This window comes from Lepidochelys olivacea (genome assembly GCF_965140295.1).
Source record: "Lepidochelys olivacea isolate rLepOli2 genome assembly, chromosome: 18".
Lineage (NCBI taxonomy): Eukaryota > Metazoa > Chordata > Testudines > Cheloniidae > Lepidochelys > Lepidochelys olivacea.
Window position 1 is genome coordinate 16,904,192 of NC_140428.1, and position 21,432 is coordinate 16,925,623.

General features: G+C 43.5%; 1 protein-coding gene and 1 long non-coding RNA gene across 6 annotated transcripts in view; one reads left to right on the forward strand and one right to left on the reverse strand.

Moving 5' to 3' along the window:
• KAZN (kazrin, periplakin interacting protein) overlaps positions 1–21,432 on the reverse strand; it is a 713,277-nt gene that overhangs the window by 387,723 nt on the left and 304,122 nt on the right. For 2 of the 5 annotated variants that reach the window (XM_084651592.1, XM_084651597.1), the window contains one exon: positions 4,521–4,710. In XM_084651592.1, the coding sequence (XP_084507718.1) occupies positions 4,521–4,710 (190 nt within the window). Of the gene's footprint in view, positions 1–4,520; positions 4,711–4,829; positions 4,937–4,979; positions 5,257–6,219; positions 6,320–21,432 lie in introns of those variants that run through there. The other 3 variants (XM_084651593.1, XM_084651594.1, XM_084651595.1) reach the window with 3 other exon arrangements.
• LOC311532784 lies at positions 6,167–8,134 on the forward strand. Its single transcript, XR_014714448.1, has 2 exons — positions 6,167–6,302; positions 7,708–8,134. It is a non-coding gene; the product is annotated as an uncharacterized lncRNA (long non-coding RNA).

A 21,432-nucleotide genomic window follows, 5' to 3' on the forward strand; every position in this document is an offset into this window, starting at 1 on the left:
CAGGCTTTCCATATGCACTTCCCCATATCCAATGTACATTAAACATGACCTGGAGTGTGTACCTGTATGACCAAGAGAATTTGGTCAATCCTCAAGCTCTCTTCTCATATGGGCCTGCAGCATCTGTGGAGATTTGGTCATGTTCTTGTCCACTTAGAACTGGTCCACCGACCAGTTTCACGTAGTCTATCAATCCGCTATCAGATGGTAAGAACTTTCAGCTACTACCAACACGGGCTGCATTTGAACCTGTGACCTATGAGTGAAAGGCTTTCTATCCTGTAAGCCAACCCCTGATCTATCAGTCCCGTTGCTTTCCCAAAGTTTATTTACTTAAATCAATGAGCTTGGCAGCCTGGCTATTTAAAACCCATCACAATTAAGTTATTCAAAGAACACAGAGACAGATATTTACAGGGGTGCTGGAACAATTTGTACAGTGGGGGTGCTGAGAGTCATTAAACCAAACTGTAAATCCTGTATATAATGGAAACCACTTCAAGCCAGGGGATGCAGCAGCACCCCTAGTTTCAGCACCTATGGATATTTATTTTCACTATCATCCTTCAGAGTGTCCCTTTAAAATTCTTGGGAGACAACCCAATGCCCAATACCAGTCTAAAGAGTTAACCTATAAAAGCAAACCCAGAATGATATAAAAAGGTATTTGCCACAAGACATACGGTAGTAGGACAAATTAGGAAGAAGATACAAAACACACAGGGAATCTAACTGGCGTTTTGATGAGACAACGTGTTCTTCCCGTTTTCTCCCATAAGAACGAAAAATGCAATTCACTTCAAACGTAATTTTACACTTAACTGATTGGCTTCTGTTATAATACTAGCAGCACATGGTTGTAGTCACATTTAAAATAATAGCCTCCTCTTTAACGCAGGCAAAAAATAAAATAGAAGTGTTGGCTACACCGCCACAGACTCTCACTTCAGCAGGAAAGCACTCTCTGTCATCACTCCTACACAGACACCCTGGGCCCAATCCTGAGAATTGCCTTGTGCTCTCCACTCCCACCGACCCACTCAGTGGCAGCAGGCCTCCAGCGAGAGCCAAGGGTGTTGTGTGACGCTCTCAGAATGCTGCAGAAGCTGGCACTGAGTATACCTGAGTGTTACTCCCTTCAGGACTTTACAGCTGATCCGCTGTATATTGATGGTTGATTTTCACCGGTGCTGAGTTATGGTTGCTCCTCACCTCTGATCATTGGGACCCAACTCCTTAGATAACAGAAAGATCCCACTGACATTTAAATTTGTATTTTTAAATCATGCATGTAATTATAGTAATTAAACAGAAATAAGGTTCTCCACTGGGCACAAATTAACACTTTGATAAATGGCTTTTTTTTTTAATAGGTTACAACAAATCTATTTTTTTCAATTATGCTGAGAGTAACACATCAAACTGAATAAGCACTTTTCAGTCACTCATCAAATTACAAACTACTACGAACAGCCTTTTCAAAGCATCCCTTTAGAAAATACAAACACAAACACACACATACAAACACACCAGGGTGTTACACAAACCAATCAACTTTGCTGCTGCAAAAAGAGGACAAAAACCAAACAAGTACTTAAGGCTAAAACATTTTGCAGGGGCAAGGGGGAAAATGTAAGAAAGGATTCATAAAAACAACAGACAATGGTATCCGACAGGCTTTGCTAGCCATAAGGCGACATTTTTAACCTGAGAATCTAAGCTGATGCCCTCTACAGTACATCGACATTCCGATTATAGATCATTCAACTCGAGAAGAAAGATGAAGGGAGGTTCTTCTTCACAGGGACTTTTGACAGAGATGTTCCAAAAGAGAGTACTTTGGCGAGTAAAGTCCACTACATTTCAGGGGTAATTTATTTTTAGGCTCGGTTCCTTTAAAGTCTACAAGGATTCAATGAGATTAAAAGGGCAGACAAAATACTTTTTTACTGTAAAGTAACTGATAGGTCCCCACACAGAGGGGATATGAACACATTAGAAAAATAGGGACCCAATCCTGAAAATGCTTAAAACCACAGGTGGTATCTTTTTTTATGTGACTGGAAGGGACTACGCACATGAGCAAAATTAAGCATGAGCAAGATTGGTCGCTCCGTTTACTTGGACAAATTCCTGATTGCACAGGTGGATTAAGTTTGTGTAATAGCTACAATTCCCTGTGCAGCATAAATAGCAAAATATGACAAGTTTGATGGAACAAATCCACAAATTACTCTCTCTAAATCAATTTGTGCTAATACTTTAATAATGCAACACCCATGATGTAAAGGAATAGCAGTCTTATGAGAACAGTAACACTGCATTTTAGAAGAGCGACTATGTTTTAAAAGCTACAGGAAACATACACAAAATACAGCTGTTAAATAATGTATACACATCATACCAAGAGACCCTTGCAGTAAATATGTAAAAAGTAAATAATATCTGCCTACATTTTTATCTCGCAGGTACAAATTCAACTCAATTATAGCTCTCTCAAGGCAGGGAAGGGTTCACACTATTTCTGATCAGACATAAACACTGTTCTGAGTGTGAATTATCTTGAAATTCAGTATTTACCAGTTCAGTATTTTTTATTTAAATGTTTCTAGAGTAATTGTGACCCAAGCACTATGTTCATGAGTATAACATAGCATATTTCAGCCAGACAAGAAAAAAGACAAACCCTACAATCTTAAGAGCTGTGCATCAACAATTTAGCACTCATTTGGTAACCCTCATGCAAAATTAAGACCATACGTCATTCACGACATTATATATATCAACCTGTTTTATATGCTCAGTCTTTGCTACTGAATCTAGAAGACTTGCTAGTAAAGTCCACCTAACTTTAGTGAAGGGGGGTGTGTAAGGGTTAATTGTTGGAAAAACAGATGGATTCTTTACTACTTTTTAAACCCTGGGTCTTTATTCTTAGCAAAACTCATTTCTCTGCCATTTGCTAGTTAGAAGACAGCTCTCTCCTGTGATGCATAAAATCCCCAATACCTTGCATTCTGCAAATACAACACTCCTATACTTTTTGCTAAGGTGAGGTAATCAAAAGGCACATATTAGTAATGCCTTCCTCCTTCCCCCGCTCCCGGACAGGTTATGACATTTGCCAAATTCCATGCTAGAAAACTATGCATTAAACAGCAGGACTGAAACACATTAATCACAATTATAACATGGCTGCTTTGTTACCAAATTACCGATCTGATTCTTAGACCTTCATCAAACTCTAGGCACCAGAGAGTGAACTGAGAACAGAATTCAACCTGAGCAATGCTATTTTGCCGGTTAAACAATTCACAATTGCCAAAAAACAAATATTTTAATTTTTACCTAAAGACATTTAAACTGAACCCATTACTGAAAAAAAAATAAATGTAAAAATGATCACCACCTATTAATTTAAAAAAAAAAGAGAGAAAATGTGAGATCTAATAGCTACCCATTTGTTGTAGTAACCATTCCATTCAATTGCCCTGTTTTAACTCTTGTTTGGGATTTCTGCAGCCGAAATTGTAGTAAATTGAATTTGCGGAGAACATATGATATTAAAGTCAAAAGCTGATTAACAGAGTGTGTCAGATGCATTTGCCATTTGACTTCACCAATCAGGGAAACAATGCGTTTTTGGGACCACCTCATCCAGTGTTAATCCTTGAAGGATTACCAACAGCTGCCAGGGTTGACAGTGTCAACATAAACTGGCAACCTATTTCTACCATCTCAGCTACACAAGGAACCAGTTCAAGATAAGATTGCATCTATCCCACTGTCCTATCCCAGGAGAGATTAATCCACACCTTAGCCAGATTTGGGAAGACGTCCACCAAAAACTAACCAAAACAACAAAAAAAATCCCATAGATGGACTTGTTTTCAGAATGCCCCAGATATTTAAACTCCATGCAGTGCAGCATCCCATTGTCTTGTTTATTTTACTGACTGGATACAGTGCAAAGGGGCGGGGGGAGGGGGGAGTAAAGCTACAACGCAGGTATAAAAAATATCTCATTATCAGATAAAAGGAAAAGTGTGAACATGTCAACACGCTGCCGTTTAAAACAAAACCTTGTTTTGGCTACAACATCTGGAGCGTTTTTAACCCCCCAGAGGAAGATCTGCAACCGGAGTAAAAAAATCAGGTAGGTAGATGGGTCTTAAAACGTTGCACTTAACACCTCACAGGAACTGAAACCCCCAACCCTGCAATTAAAAGTTTACACACAGAACCGGTTCACAGTGGGTGGGAAGGGGGTTCCAGGGATTGCTTGGCGGAGACCCTCCCCTATTCCACCCCCCTCCCCAACACCTACAGCTCCGGCTGAGGGGGCACTCCCCCCAGCATCCTTGCCTCAAACCGCCCCCGAAGAGCAAGAGGGAGAAAGGGTTAAAAGTTGGACAAGCCACCGATGCTCCAGCCGGGAGTCAGCGAAGCAGCCGAGGCGCCAGGGCGAGCGCTGCGGGCTGGGGCCGGGCCCCCCACCCCGCGCCCGGCGGGCCCCTCACCTTGCGCCTTGTGCTGGTTGTTCTCCATGAGCGAGGGGGCGGCGGGGCTGCTGCCCAGCTCGGCCAGTCTCCTGCTGGTGGCTGTCAGCTCGGCTCGCAGGTTGGTCATCTCCTGGCTGGCCGACTGGATAGCTCCATCGATCCGCAGCGCCAGCTGCTTATTGTCTTCCATCATGTTCAGGATTTTGGCCTGGGGAGGAGAGAGGTGAGAGAGAGCCGCATGATGCACCAGCCAGGGGTGGGTGTGGAAGGGGGGCGGGTGGCTGCCTCTCTCTCCTCCCCCTCTCCCCCCACCCACCCACCCACTACCTGTTGGGTCCCCTCGCCGCTGCCTCCCTCACCCCGGCGCAGGGATGCGCGGAGCGGCTCCGGCCGCAGGGGACCCGCGTGCGCTTTGCCGCTTCGCGGAGGACATTAGCGGGGAGAAAACAGGGCAAGCACCCTTTCGATGGAGCCTACCATCTGCGGCGGGGGAGGTGGGGAGCCCTGCCCGCGCCGGCTCCGCCGCAGCCCCCGGCTTCGCGGGGCGCCTTCCCCAGCCCGGCCGCCTCAATGGCGCAAGGGCAGCGGAGGGGAGCAGCCCGGGCTGGGGGTGGCTGGGGGGATGCACCGGCCTGGGGGATGCACCGCGGGCTTTTCCCTGCCCCTGCCCCTGCCCCGGCGCCGCGGCCACGGAGCTCACGGCCCCGCGCAGGGCTCCGGCTGCCTGCGCGCTCGGGCGCCCGCCGCGCCAAGCGCTGCCCGCTGGGGGCAGAGGGCGGGAGGCCGCCGGGGAGGGGGGTGCAGGGAGGATGCGCGGGGGGGGGTTGCACGCGGGGGGGAGGAGGGGCTGGGAGGGGAGGTGGAGCAGGGGGCGCCGGGCGCTCCAGGGAGAGGGGAGGGCGCAGGGGCGGGCCGCCCCGGGAGTTTGTTTTGCAGGGAGCCGGTCCTGGGGGCTGGGGTGGGGGGTGGGGGGAGGCGGCTGCCCGCCCACGAAGGGGCCAAAGTGAAAGCGGGGAGCCGGGGCGCTGGGAAGCTGGGGCCGGGCGGAGGAAAGGCGAAGGCAGGGGCGTCCGTCCCCTTCATCCTGGCGCGGCGCGGGGGAGGGAGGGAGGCCCGGCTGGCTGGCTGGCTGGCTGGCTTCGGATCGGGTTGCAGCGCGGCCGGTGGGAGCCGGGTGACACCCCCTGCTCCGTCAGCCACGGAGGGGGATGGGGCCGGGAGAGAAGCGCTGGGCTGGAGTGTGCAGTCGCCATGCTAAGGAGGGAAGGGGCTCCTTTGTCTGCCCGAGGGGAGAGCTCCTGGGTGCATGAATCCCCCCCCCCCCCCAGCGCCTCTCCTGGCACAAGGGGGCGACTCGTGCAAAGCGCTGACCCCCTCCCCCGACACCCAGCCACCTTTGCACCCCGAAGTGGCCCCAGCCCTGGCTGTGCCCCTGTCGGCGTTCGCTTGCCACGAGGATCGGAGCGGCTGTAAGCGGAAAGGGCCACCGGGCTTAAAGCAAACGCTGGGGAAGGCGGGGAAGGAGCAGCAAACGTGCCATTCGGAATCGGGAGTATTCACGCCGGGAACCTGATTCTCGAGTTCCAGCCATGGGCCAAGAGCAGAGCCCAAAGACCGACCACAGCAGCCTGAAAGAGCAGTTTCTCGTACTGCACCGGCTCACCCAAAGAAATGCTGCAGCAAATCACTGTGAATGCATAAAATCCAAGAAACTCACCAGCCACTTGGTGACCATTTGCCAATAGAACAGGAGGCAGCATTCATGGAACACCCGATATTTCTAGCTACTGTTCCCTTGGGGTAAGAATAGTTTCTCTCGTTGCCACTTTTATCCTTAGAGCATGTTCTGGTGGTGATGGGAAGTCAGGACTCCTGAGTGGCGATGGTGGTGGTTGTTTTGTTGTTCCCTGTTCTACCACTCAACTCAATACATGCCCCTGAGCCCATCAGTTCTCTCTAGTGCCTCAGCAAATGTGGCAAACAGAACTTTGCAAGGCTGGTTAAATCTGCCAGGTTGAATTCATTGTCTAAAGGACTTGAGATCTTTTGATGAAAGATGCAATGAGAGTGCAAATTATTCTTCTTTGTCCCTTCCCTACACTGGGCTTTGCGCACAAGTCTGCTGCATGTCAGTGCCCAAAGAAGAGTAAAATGGACCAAAAATCTCTGGAAGAGGATGGGGGGCGGGGAGGGAAAGGCAACGGCTTCTCTGGTATTATTTCATAAGCCACATCCACCCAGCAGGTGCTGCAAGCTCAGTGGGTGCTGCCAAGCTCAATGGGGCATGTACCCACTGAAGCAATGGAGAATTACTTGGCATCGTAAATCACTTTGCTTCTAGAAGGAGCAATAACATTTTGCAGTGTCTTTTCAACACACTGCAGGTAATCTGCTTGCATGAGGACTGTGGGACTTTGATTGCACCAGGCAGCAAAGCTGTAGGCCTGAATTCATGATCAAACAACGCATGTGTTAGGGGTTAGACTAACAGTCTAACAGTCTTGCAGTCCCTTCTAACCCTATGGTTCTATGATTCTCTGGAAGCAGGTTTCTGCCACCTGGAAGCTCTGAAGAGCCAGACCATCACTCCCTGTTTTCAAGAGGGAATGATGCAGTGGAGAACAGCAGTTCAGGAGACACAGTTGCATCCCCATGCACCCTTTAAGGCATGAAAGGGAGGACTGTTCCCAAAGTAAGCCATAGCTCCCTGGGAACTGAGCTGGGCCAGTCTCTAAGTAGCACTTCTCTTGAGGTACAAAAAATGGCTCTTACCCTATTGTTTGAACACAGGAAAATATTATGCAAAAGATTAAAATAAACATTTTGGGGAAACAGGGGAAGATTGAGCAGTTACTGCCATGCTGCCTGTTGCTGCAGTAAGCTCTCAGGTCTGCCCTGTACTTTTGGCTCCCCAGCCAGGCCTTGAGAGTGCTCTCAGGACTTGCAAATGCAAGGACGTTTCCAAAATCTAAGCACTTTCAGCTGCTTAGTCTCTAAGGTGCCACTGGTACTCCTTTTCTTTTTGCGAATACAGACTAATACGGCTGCTACTCTGAAATAGGTATCACAGCGACCTTGACGAAACTACAGCAGGAGAGGGACAGACTGGTGGGTCCTATCCCAGCAGGCTGCAAAGATGGAGACATTATTATTTTTTGATTTAGAAAAAACAGAATTGATCTCAGGTTTGTTTTTCCTTTGGCAGTGTAAACACCATGTGACAGTGGGGTTGAGCTGACCGGAAATCATGTCAGTTTCCAATTGCAGGCTGGCTCCTGCCAGCTGTGCTCTTCTCTGTCCAGACTTGCACCATGGCATTACAAGAGTGGCCACTTCGATGAGCACAGAGAATGTCCTCATTGGCCCCAGAAGCAGCTCTGGTGTAAAATCACCACTCAGCATCTGAGGGAGGAAATGATTTAACAAACCAATGGGCTGACAGTTTCTGCTGCTCGCTCAAGGGAAGTGAAATGAGGTAAAGCAAAAGTGCATTGTTCTCCAGCAAGACAACGATCCTACTGGGAGCCGTGGAACAAGGTACTGTAAAGCTGTGAATCTGGAGGGGGTTGGCATGCAATGAGCCTCCAGGCAACTTTCAGGAATAAAAATAAAATGAATCTGTGTTCACATGCTGTCAGTCTGCTGTAGATTGCTTTCCAATTGTGCTATGCTCCCTGAGAATATCAGTTCTGATCCTGACTGTACTTATGTCCATTCTGCACTGTCATAACCTCCACCAACTTCCACAGGGACGCTTCGAGCACACTGGACTAAGCAAGAGGCCCAAGTCCATTGGGAATAGACAGTGCTCTACCATTCCCAGGATTGAACCTGTAGGTACTTAAGGGCAACATGTCACATCTGATGAAGTGAGCTGTAGCTCACGAAAGCTTATGCTCAAATAAATTGGTTAGTCTCTAAGGTGCCACAAGTCCTCCTTTTCTTTTTGCGAATACAGACTAACACAGCTGCTACTCTGAAACATGTCACTTAGGGTTTGTCTGCACAGCAGGGGAATGTATTCTGTGGGGGAGTGGTTTCTAAAGCGCACTCAGGTCTTGTGCAGTAGTTGGTCCATGAAGACACAGTAGTACATTAAAGCACACTAAGTAACCTTTAGTGCGCACCAGCAGGGTCTATGCAGACCAATTAATATTCAACACATGAGTGCACTTTAGAAATCACACCCCGGTAGAGCACGTTACCTTATGGTGTAAACAAGTGCTAAATTATGGAAAGTTTGGAAACAGTATTTCAATAGACACAAATAGTGCCAAACATTTTACTGATTTAATCTCAGATTAAGATGGCCACAGCGTTTATGGGGTGAAACTGCAGCCCGTGGAAACTCTTAATGAGGTTGTCACTCGAGGAACTTGGACTGTGTCCCACCTAGGGAAAAGGGATTGGCCATCCTATGGGGTACTGAAAATTAATCCCCTTCAGTTTTCAAAGTAACCAGTATGAATTCTCCAATTCACAGGGTAAAATTCTGTTCTCTGCATATTGGAACTATATGCTGATATTCTGGTCTCTCTGCAAAGGTGGATCTCTCAGCGATATCAATGGGTCTCCCATATATACACTGTGTGGAGACAATATTGGTCTGAAGTCCTCTCTAAGGGCTTGGCTACAAGGGGACATCCAGGAACATAAATCCAAATTAACTAAAGGTGTGAATTGGAAGTGGATTAGTTAAACTGCATTAAACGCTGTGTGAACACCATCCTTCAGAATTAATGTGGCCTTACTTCAGGAAGGCTGCTTAATTCTGAATGAGGGTGTTCACACAGGAGTTTGATGTGGTTTAACTAATCCATTTCAAATCCACACCTTTAGTTAATTTGGATTTATGTTCCTGGATGACCATGTGTAGAGAAATCCTTAAGACGTCATCTACACTACAAAATGAAGGTGTTTGGTTTTTTTTTTATAGCACAGGTAGGTTTACCATTGCTATCTTTAATCTAGCTAGCCACAGGTCCCAGTAGTAGTGAAGACAGGTGGTCTAGGCTGCCAACCTCGGTACAAGCCTGCCAGAGACTCTGGGTACATATTCTTGTTGCTAGTCTGTGGTGTAGCCCATGCTGCCATGGGTTTGCTAGTATGGTTACCCACACTAGCTAGATTAAAACCAGGCATACACTGTAACACCATCATCTGGAGAACTTTGTGGCCTGGGTATATTACCTTGAAACAGGATCTACCTCAATAATAATCTTATTTAACTAACTACAGGCTCAATAGATTTTTCTAAACACTAAATATCTGAGCTGTTTCAACTCCTTTTTATAATATCAAAAGAACTTGTCTCATTTTAAAGCTACAGTCAAGCAGATGAAATCTACATTTTTTGATTAGTTTTTTTTTTAAATAAGATGAAAGAATCTATTTAATAGAAAGTATTTAATGGTTATTTTTAAAAGAAAAATTATTTTTTACTGACAATTTCCAGCAGTGTCTGCAGCCCAAACATTGCAACACTTGGGCTAGTGCATGAAAACCTCAAAGTGACCAGAAACAGACGTGGAAGTGAAGGTGTGTATTTTCATTACTTGCATTTATTCAGGGTGGATAAATGGCATAAATGAAGAATGAATTTGAATTTTGAAATTCTGTCTTCATCATTTAGGTTGTTATTAGTGACAGAGGCAAGGACACTTGTTACATAAGGTTTGTTTTCTGAACAATGTAAATGCTTGGGTGTATGTCTGACGTGTATGCACATTTAATGCAACTGTGTATGCAAACTAGAAAATTACATATGCAACTAGATGATTGAACGTGCAGTTGCAATCGCATATATGTAAAACCATGATCCGGGCAACAGTTTACATTCTATACTGTAATAAAATACAAGCTTGTGTACTATCAGGGCTTAAATTAAACTCATCTTCTTTAAACCCCAGGCCCATTGTTTTTAGCCTACTGTTTTTTCTTTTAAATTAAACCCGATGTGAGCCTTCCAGGAAAGCATCCAACATCGAAGGCAAAGCCCAGATTACACATTTAGTCAATGTAACCTCAATAATAGACTAGTCAAGGTATTATATTGATAGCATTGAAACCTTTTTCAATTGGGGATGTGAAAAAATTTCTACACTATATTGCCTATTTTAAAAATTGTTTTAAAATCTTGAATGTTACCATAATAACCCAGCCTTAGAAAGCTTCCTTATTCCTTTTAAACCCCTTTGAGAGTCCCCTAAAGATATCCGAAGAGATTTTCTCCTTGCCCCTGCCCAGCAATAGGGAGCAGCTGGGTCTATTTAAAATTGATTTTGATCTCTCCAAGCAGGATTTGATTTCTCTGCACACTGAGCTTTTGCCTGAAGAGAGTGCACAGTAGAGCAGAAATTCTGAGATGTCAGCTGGCGTGGCAAGAGTCGAAGAGAAAATGAGCAGCTCACTCTGTGCCCACTGGCATAAGCATGAGACGGCGACACGGGCAAAGTGATTGTCAATGTGACAGTGGTTGGAGTTTGCTGGCCGTATACAATTAAAACAGAATAAAACCCTCTTCCTGCTGAGCTCCAGATCACAGATGGTCCCAATGGGGTGCAGCAGCATAAGAAATGCTCATGCAAATTAAGCTGCCTTTCCATTAATTCCTATTAATTGGGTGTTTCAAGGGCTTCAGGCACCATGAAAGGGCCAAGGCATCATAAAGGGACATGAGGTGTTCATTTAAAAACAGACAATGCTGCTCTCTGAACAGGCTGAGTGGTGCAATGGCTGAATGCTCTGTTCTGAAGAAATGCTAGGATCCTCTTGGTTCAGATGGAAGTTAACCCCTCCACCGTGATCTCAATTCTCTCTCATTCTCTCTCTCACACACACACACACACTTTACCAAAAGCCAAATCAACCTCCTTGAGATAATGGCCCCAATCCTGAAATCAAGCCTCCATGTTCAACAGAGTTCCACACAGGTCTGACTGCAGGAGTGGGGCCCTATTTAGACATTTTGTAGTGAACTAGACTAAGTATTTGGGATAGATGAGGCCTTTCATTTCTGTAGACCTAGGTCAAATTCATTGCTGGTGTAAGCAGATGCAACTGCATTGACTTCACCAGAGTTATGCCTGCTTCTGTCAACATTCATATGTACGATCCTTGGTCTCAGTCTCATCCCCACTGAGTCTGTTTCTACATCACAAAGCCACTACTTAGTTTGGGTTGACTGGCAAGTTTTCCTTAGGAACTGTATCCGAATGGCAGGCTAGGACTGGGAGCACTGGAACAGCCGGGGGTCTGCCCAAAAAACGAGAGAGTCAATGTTTGTGAGCACTTGGGATTTGTCACTTGACACAAAGTTTTAAAATTACTTTGTAGAAGACACAAAGAGGAATTAAACAGGGGAGGGAATAATGAATTTGTATGAAGCCATTTCACAGGGCAAATGTTTTTTTAAGAGACTATAACAGAAAATTATGCAGCTTGAGTCCCCTTGATTGGTCTGAGCCAAACACAACCCAGGCTACATGAGAGAGCATAGAAACACGCTCCTGTGAATTTCATACCCATTCTACTAGTGATGTGATATACGAATTACATGTTGAAATTGCTCAGCAGTACAGGGCCTGATCATTGCTGCAACCACAAAATTGAGAACATGACCATGATGTGTGGTAACTATAGAATACCTGAGAGATTATTATGTGTGAATTTATTCCTGTGCAGAGGGCCAAGCATCACTTCAATCCTCAAAACAGGGATTAAATTAGACTTTAGTGGTGCAGAGGCTTTGCTCTGCATTGGGGTGAATTTCACCTGACATCTAGCATATTATTTTCTGACAACAGCGTTAAATGCTATGTTATTAAGCGGGCACAAGCAAAGGGAGGATCACAGTGGAAAATCTCAGTACCAGTGCCTGTTCCATAAATGAACCTAAACTAAGAATTCAAGCATAGACAGCAGGTGACACTGGTTGATACTCTAATCAGATGATGCAGCTGCACAACAGAAATGCAGTTTATCTTTGAATCAGCCAGATAAAAACTATTTTTTGTTAAATGGTGTCCACATTTTTTAAAAAAAAAGCATTTTTGGGATGATTTACTGTTTAAGGGTGAACTTTTCCAAAACGCCTAAGGGGTTTAGGAGCACAAATGCTATTGAAAAATAAATGGAACTTCTGCTCCTAAATCTCTTAAGTGCTTTTGAAAGCCTCCTTACACATTGTTTACTGCATCTAGGATTTCCCCAGCTGTCACATAAAAGCTTTTATAGCAATCAAAAGACAAGGAGAATCAAATCCATGTTTTCCCCCAGATTATTGGAATATTCTGGGGGTTTGCTGTTGTTGGTCTTTTTTAAATTCTGAGTTTCAATCAAACAACTTGACATACACAGGATCAGCTCCATTGTGCATGGTGATGCCAAGTACTCCATGTACTCTCCCCATATGTGGTATATAAAAGGAGATTGACAATAGACAAGACAACTAACTAAATCAAAAGACAACATCAAATAAAGCTTTGAAGATTCATGGGGGCAACAACACATTTGACTTTTACAGAGCCTGAGGTCCATGCACAGACTCTTTGGAAGGGAGAATGTGCCACTAATGTGAGTTGAAAAGAGGGGACTTATTGTTCAAAAGAAGCATTCCACCCACCCCTTTCTAACACTGCTCGCTATGGGCCTGGACCTGGGAAAATGTGAGTGTCTTCAATGCCCATTGACTTCAACAAGAGTTATTATTATTTATTTCAGTGCTTAGAGGACCCAACATGTAACCATACTTTACAAACAGAATAGGAAACAATATCTCTCCTGAAAAGCATACAATCTGAAAAGACACAGCAGATAAGAAGTGAGAGAAAGGATAGTTAGTGGGGTTCTGTTTTTCAGGGTTTATTAATTTCATTTTCTGGGTTTATTTTTAGCAGCATTTGAGTTTTACGTAGATGTCCAAAATTCAGGGTTTTTTGCAGGTCTCTCTCTTTGTATATCTGCAATGAGTAATGTAGATTATATACATTACTCATGACAGTAGTAGTATACACTGTAATGAGTAATCTCTTTGTAATGTTCCCTAGTGCTCTTTAACAAAGTGTAATTTCAAACAGCACTATATTAAAGTACACTAGAGAACTTTTTGTGTGTACCCAGATGGACCTGCACAGACCAATTCACATGTGACATGTTAGTGTGCTTTAGACATCACTCTCCAATAGTCCTCATTACTGCTCCTTTTCCATGTAGACAAACTCTTACATCTAAGTAACCAGTTCTGATGTTTTCCCAGTGTTTATTGGATAAACATCAATTTCTTTCTCTTGCTCTTTTTGGTGTGGTACTGCGGGTGTTTTACTGGCTAAAACCGAAAATCAGAAACTCTAATTATTGCTCCATTTTACAGATGGGGAAACTGAAGCACAGAGTGATTACATGACTTGTCCAAGGTCACACACGAAGTCTGGAGTGACACCAGATCCTCCAAGTCCCAGTTCAGTGCCTTACCTCCACTGTCACCTGCTCTCTTATTCTAGGTGTTCAGCATCTTGTAGAATCAGACACAAACTTAACACCAGTATTCTTAAATATCTGAAAAGTTGAATATTGAGCAACAAGTTTCAGGAGAAGTGGACTTTCAGAGAAGACTACATTCTCCAAGCTGTGATAGAAGATGTGTGGGTGCGTGGAGGGAATCCAAGTAATATTTGGAAATATTAAAATACAGTGTATATTGTTTGGTATTGCTTTAGATGTCTGAGTTTTTTCAGGACAGGGAATGTGAGGGAAGTCAGAAATGAAAGGGGTGGGGTGTAGGAATGAGATACCATTAAGAGTTCTAGCCAACCACAAATTTGCTATTCAGTTTACCAGCCTGTAGTTTATTATGTATGGTATGTGAAGGAACCTATTTAGCCAAAAGGGAAATGCCTTTTGTGTTAAGAGTGACCCTAATCTAATATGGCCTTTTGACTTGACTCAATTAAATCCTTTCTGTTTCAATTAAATAATCAGCCACAATTTAATAAAATGAATTTCCGTGTGTTGTCTCCGTGTCTGATGACTTTAGAGATCAAGAAGCCTCATGTAAATTCTGTGAATTACTTTTTATCAGCTTGTGTGTCACTTCCACAAAAAATGCTGCCTGTCAGTGTATTAAAATTCTTTCCCCATCTTCTCATTGCAACACTGTTTACAATCATGATTCCCAGCTGACGGGGCTTGAAATAGCTCTCGTTTCTTTTACATCTGCCAAGAAAATTGGCCCTTTCTGACTGGAAAAAGGGCCCATCCAGTGTAGATAAATTTCCGGTGGGGTCTTCTGTGTTCCCTTTTTCATTGTGAACTTGAATTCTGCGCAGTGAATAGCAGTATCTTGGCCTATTCCAAATTTTAGTTGAGGCATCCACTGAGCAATTTGATAGCAAAGCAAGTCTCCCTCCCCCAAATCTAATCAAACAGATGAGCAAACTTACAAACTGGCCACTAGAAAAAAATCTTAGCCTTCCTCTGTTTATTCTATAAAATGAATGGGACTGTTGCAGCATGTATACTGCAGACATCTGTTCCCAGTTCTTCAGACTGAGAACTAAGTGACTAGTTCTATTACTTACAGAATTTTTTCCCCTCTAAAGGGCACATTTTTTATTTTGTATATTCATAACTGCATCTGACCCTCCTTCTCACTCTTAGAATATTGAGCAGTGATTCAAAGGACAGTGAATCGTTTCTTCCCAATCTGAGAACAGGCCAGCGCTCTAATACAAAGGGTGACCTTGCTGGATGCATTACTGCTATAGCATAAATCACATTTTAGTGTTTTGCTCTTGTTTTAAGGAAGTATAAATTGCACAAATTAACAAGATGCTGGAATGCGGTCAAGCGGTTGGAGCAGAAGGCTGGGAGGTCAGAAATCCCGGGTCATACTCTCAGCTGGCTCACTGATTCACTGTCATAACTTATGTGCCTTCTCTGTGTCTCAGTTTCCCTGAGGATTGTGAAAATAAATTGTGTAATGTTTGTAATGTGCCTTGAAACTGCGGAATCAAAGGAACTACATTGCAGCTAAGGAATATGGACCAAATGTAATAGACCAAAGAACTAGCCTAGATCCAAACACTGCAAACTCATAGAACCTGGTATAAACCTAGAGTAACTCCATTAAGAAGAAAAGGAGTGCTTGTGGCACCTTAGAGACTAACCAATTTATTTGAGCATGAGCTTTCGTGAGCTACAGCTCACTTCATTGGATGCATAAACATTGAGAAGAGGTAACTGAGAGCAAAATTTGATCCAAGAGATTTTCCCTGGTAACTCCCTTTGGCATTAATGGGAATCAGACATCTAGACCCCAGAAAACAAATGACTCCATAGCATATTTCACAGCTGAGTGCATCTATGGCACACATCTCAATATTCAATTCTATTAAATCCAGCATTTGTTTAATGAATTACAGCAATCCAATGAGTCTGTAGATGGGCGGCTTGTATTTGACTTTTATGTGGTAGACTCCAGCAGCCAGCTTTAAAAAAGGAATCAATATTTGTGAACACATTTTAATACAGTTTATTCTGAACTCTCCCCCCCCCCCACTGTTGACATATATGGATGCTTGATATATTTCACAGGGGTTGATGAAATGGCCTTTATCAAAACCAGTAAGGGAAATGCTTGGCAAACCCAAATGAAATATTGCAATATTTTTCTCATTTATTAGTTACAGTTTCTATTCGGTTCCAAATTTCAATCGACGCCACTCGTAGCTGTCTCCTCAATCACCAGGGGGAGATCTTATTTTTCAGGATTAGTTTTTTAAATTAATTAGATAAAATATGCTTAATGGAACTACTGTGAATATTTGATTTCTTAATGAATGGGTGTAGTGTAATAAAGAGCCTTGGAGGAGCAGTGGACATTTCTCCAAAGAGGCTTAGGACCAATATTGCCATTTAAGGCCTAGTCCACACACAGTTTTGGTACAAGTATAACAATATTAGAGATGTGATTTTTACCAAAATACTTGCAAAACCCCAAATGTAGACACAGTTACACTGGCATAAAGGTGCCTTGTACTGTTGTTATGAATATTATTTATTTGTATTACTGTAGTGCCTCGGGACCCTAGTCATAAACTAGGACCCCGTTGTCAGTTAAAAGTTTGTTCCCCCTCGTGTATAGGAAAAAGCGATATTCGTATAAGCACTTTGATACCATTATAACTGTGTCCACATGACTGGGGTGGTATCACTTTCACCATGCTGGCCTAGTTAAAGAGTGTGTAGACAAGGCCAATACATTTTGAAAGGTGTTAAAAACCCTGTCAACACTACGTGCTAAGTGGTTTTAAAAAAACAACCCAAAACATATGAGCTAATATGTATGTTTGTTTGTTTGTTTTTAACACCAGCCTCCCTGTCAAAGTGTAGACAAGGCCTTAGAGACTAGATTTGGAGGGAGAGAGAGACTTTGAAAGCCAGGGCTGTTTTGACAGTGAAGGCTTTAAAAAAAAAGTGTGAAATATTCCTTCACTTTCCTCCATACTTGGAACAGTTGCCACTTAAAAGCCTTTGCTCTCCTGTTCGCATTGCCAGCCACTTGAATGCACATCCACTCTACAGAGTGACACATGCATGCAGAACGACCAGCACATTGCAAATATTAAGTCCCAGATGGGGGCAGCCAGCAATTTGAACTGGCAACATATATGGAAAGATTTTCCAGACAGCTCAATGTCCAGCAGCTCCCACAGAGATCAAGGGAGAATTGCTCCCCTCTCCCTTGCCAACACAGAGAGAACAACACGAGCTCCTGGGTGTGGAGCTCTTCGGAAAGTTTCGCCCATTGTGGCCAACTCATCACCTCCCCGCGCCCCAGATGAAACTATAATTACATGCAATCTAGCAGCAGGCGCAGTTAGGGATCCCTAGCTGTGTGATGATAAACAGATACACCCGCCAGACATGACAACAAATTCCAGACCAAGGTAGTTGAAAGCTGTACATATGCAAATACCTGGCATACTCCCGCCTGCACCCACTGTTCCAGAATACCCTGTGGTAAGACATTAAAATAAATGGTAACATCATGTCTGTATGTAAAGCATCACTGTTTAGTGAACTCCTTCTGAAGCACCTGGCATTGGCCACTGTCAGAAGATGGGATACTGGGCTGGATGGACCATTGGTCTGACCCACTATGGATGTTCTTACGTTAACTAGCAAACGAATTATGCATTGATGTACATTGTTATTTGGGGCTGAATTCACATGGCTGCATTTCTTTAGATGGGGACTGCAGAAAGTGGGGGTGATAATTCAGTAGGTGGTATTCACCCCCCTGGGAGAGCACTGAATGCACACCCCAAAGTGGACTTATGTGCTGTTGAAGGAACCCTCTCTCTGACGAGATGTAATACCGAGGCCATTAACTATCCTGCAACAGTCTTCACAAGAGTTGGGCTTGTTAACGGTGGTGTTCTGGCCAAATCCAGCTGGGGTATGAACATTCTGCCCACTTAAAATTATTCCTTTGGTTGCAACTGGATGAAGAATTCTTCAGTTTCTGCTCTACACTGATGCATGGGGCTGGTGTGTGCAATTAAACCACCACTGTTTCACCCAAGAGGTGTCCACATTTCAGAAGTGGGTGAGTGACTCTGATGCAATTTTCAGAGTAACAGCTGTGTTAGTCTGTATTCGCAAAAAGAAAAGGAGTACTTGTGGCACCTTAGAGACTAACCAATTTATTTGAGCATGAGCTTTCGTGAGCATCTGATGAAGTGAGCTGTAGCTCACGAAAGCTCATGCTCAAATAAATTGGTTAGTCTCTAAGGTGCCACAAGTACTCCTTTTCTGATGCAATTATAGTTTATAAATCACTTTCGGATTCTTCAACAATGCATGCCACTATAAAAATCTGAATGCCCTCAGTTGGTCTTTTCCTGAAGCCCTCCCTGAGCAATCTCTCTCCAATTGCCCCTACTCTGGTATGGAGCAGTGCCCCGCCAGGATTTCCTCCCTGGAGACTCTTCCTCTATTGCCCCAGCTGAGTCACTCTTTACAGTTCATTGACCCCTTCCAGGGTAGTATCAAAAGTCTCACAAATGCTGACCCTCTTTCTGGGTCTTCAGCATCTACCCTGGGCCAGTTTAATTTCTCCTTCTTTGGGGCTTCCAGAGAAGAACTGAGAGTGGGACTGGTGGAGAGTCCCAACTCCTCTATGTGATTCAACAGACAAAGGGGATCGAGGGGCAACTGGCTACATCAGATGCAGGCATAGGCAGAGCGGAGTGAGAGCATTTTGCTGGAAGGAATTTCATGCTCAGTTTTTAGGTGTTTGTTTTTAAAATGTTCACTGTGCTCATGCTTCCTAGCTGGGTTTGGCTTTCATGTCTTCTTTGGTAGAGTTCGGTTTTTTTCCCTGACCTTTTCATTTTTGCCAAGTGGAAGATTCCATCTGTGGTTTGAAATTACCCGAAGATATTTCCCTCCCCATCTTAGAGGAAGGTGTTTATTGTGGGTTGCAGGACTTCATCCTCTGCGCTTGCCAATTTGGTCAGCTTCAAAGCTATCTTCCACCAGGCCACTTTTCTAGGCCTCTGCTTTGTGTGTGGGCGTTTGTTGTTTAACAGCAGCAGAGCGAAGTACTCAAGAAAGCCTAGGACCTTTCAGAGCAATGCGTGGGTGGAATGCAGCTAAGTCAGTGACATCCCCAAATGCAGTCGGAGTCAAACACTCAGATATCTGGGCCTAGAAGACAGACCAATACACGTGCAATGGCAGTGCAAGCCCTGTATTTACACAGGCAGAATGGGTGTGTACACAGATAGGTCTTTGCATGCTATTCATGTGAAAATTTCATAGAGTTGAAGGGTTTGCAAAACCTCTCAAACTATTTTTTGCCTTTGCAAAGCTAATTTGAATTTCTCAGCCTCCCCCAACAAAATTCAGATCCATTCTACATACCCTCTGCTTCCCCTTCCACACACACAAATGAAAAAAAAGATGCATGGGATTTTCAAAAAACACCTAAGTGACTTAGGAGCACAAGGGCTATTGATTTTTAAAGGGACAGACACTCCTAACTTATTTAGGTGCTTTTGAAAACCCCATCCTTATATTTCTAATTAAAAGAAAGGCTTTGCTACCTATTAGCACCTGCTCCCATCCCCAAAAGACACACACACCAACCAGACTGGCACAAGGGGTAAAATACAACTTTGCCTTATCTTCTAAAAACAGAGGGATAACATCTAAAATGCTTAGATACCATGATGATAGAGCTATGGAAAACCCTATGATCGACTGATGAGCAGGCATAGTCTTAAGGAAGGTTTCAGTGGGGAGAAAGCAAAGAATGCGATTAGAGGTTCTCTTTGCTTTTTCCCCCTCTTTGAAACGTTGTATTTCCTTGGGAACAATGATGACATATTGAGGTGGGTAAATCTTGGTGACATCCATACATGCAGAATAAAGTTAATTTATTCTCTTGTTGGCAAAACATCATGGTTTATGTGACAGTTAATCTGTGCTATGAAGTCAATTGATATAAAGTTTGACATCTACCCTAGAATTTGTGAAACGCGGCGGCCCGTTTGATGGTTTTCATGACCACATACAGCATAAACACACTGATTTTCCCCCCTTTAACTGTCTGTCTCTTCCATAATATCTTTACTTCCGTTTTCCACCAGACATTGCTGATTGGTATGTGTTGGTTGTAATTATCTGTTTAATATAACATTTCACTGTCTACTAAATTAGGAATCAAGAGTTTTGGGGTACAATTGTGAAAAAGGGCTTTAATGATTTAGGAGCTTAAATCTCATTGACATTCAGTAAGATTTAGGCTCCTAAATCCCTCCAGACATTTTTGCAGATTTTACCCCATGCTCTATTTCTTGGCTGTGGCATGGACTTTATGATTATATGACCCTGAACAAGTCATTTGTGCAGTACAAAATATGGCCAAGATTTTCTAAAGGCCCAATTGTATTACAGGGGCCCGATCTGAGATCCCTTACAGGGGCCTGGTTTTCAGAGGGTGGATGATCAGCACTTTCTGAAAACCAGGCCCCTTTAAGCAATCTCAGATTGGATACCCAAATATCAAGTCACCCAAAATCATTAATCACTTTTGAAAATTTGGCTTCTGTGCTTCAGTTTTCTCACCTGTACAATCAACATTTTGGACTTCTGTAAAGTGCCTTGTGATTCTTGGATGTGAAGTGTTATATGAGCCCATATAATTATACACGATGACTATAACAGACATCGATCTTTGTTGTGGATTCATAGTGGAAGCTTGCATAGAATCCTCGATTCAAAAGAACCCCCCCCCATAATTATTGCTAGAACAATAGAGCTAAATCTGGTAGATTTAAGACAAGAGCTCCGTGACCTAAAATATGCATTTAGGTGGAAATATGGCTTTGCTTTTCAGCTTAAAAAACCTATTTGCATTTTGGTGGAAACTAACATCTGAATCTCAAGGATTTTTTCCCCCCACTCAAAGCAAAACGTTTATTAGTAAGAAGCAGTGAGGTTTTTGTGGTATAGCACTTTGAAAAAATAAGAGATTGCTGCTAATATTTAGTATTGCTTAAGTACAGATAGAGAATCCTGTAAACAGAAGGCTTTTAAAATGATAGCAACTGTACTCTAGCTAATATTAGGGGGGATTATTGTACACATACATGAAAGCCAATATACCAGGATCTTACAAAAGCCTCAAGTGATAGATGAATATCTGCAAAGTGCTTATCTCTGAAACTGCTTAGACTAGCTTCAGATATAATCTCTTATGCCAATGAGAGAGGAAAGGAAAGTAATAGACAGGACGCCTAATAAAAAGAGATGGAATGTAACTTGTACAATAAGTAGTGACGATCACACACACATTTTGAGTGGATTTGTCTTGCAAGGTTTTCCTTTCAGTTCAGGGAGGGAAAAAATATGGCTTTTCCCT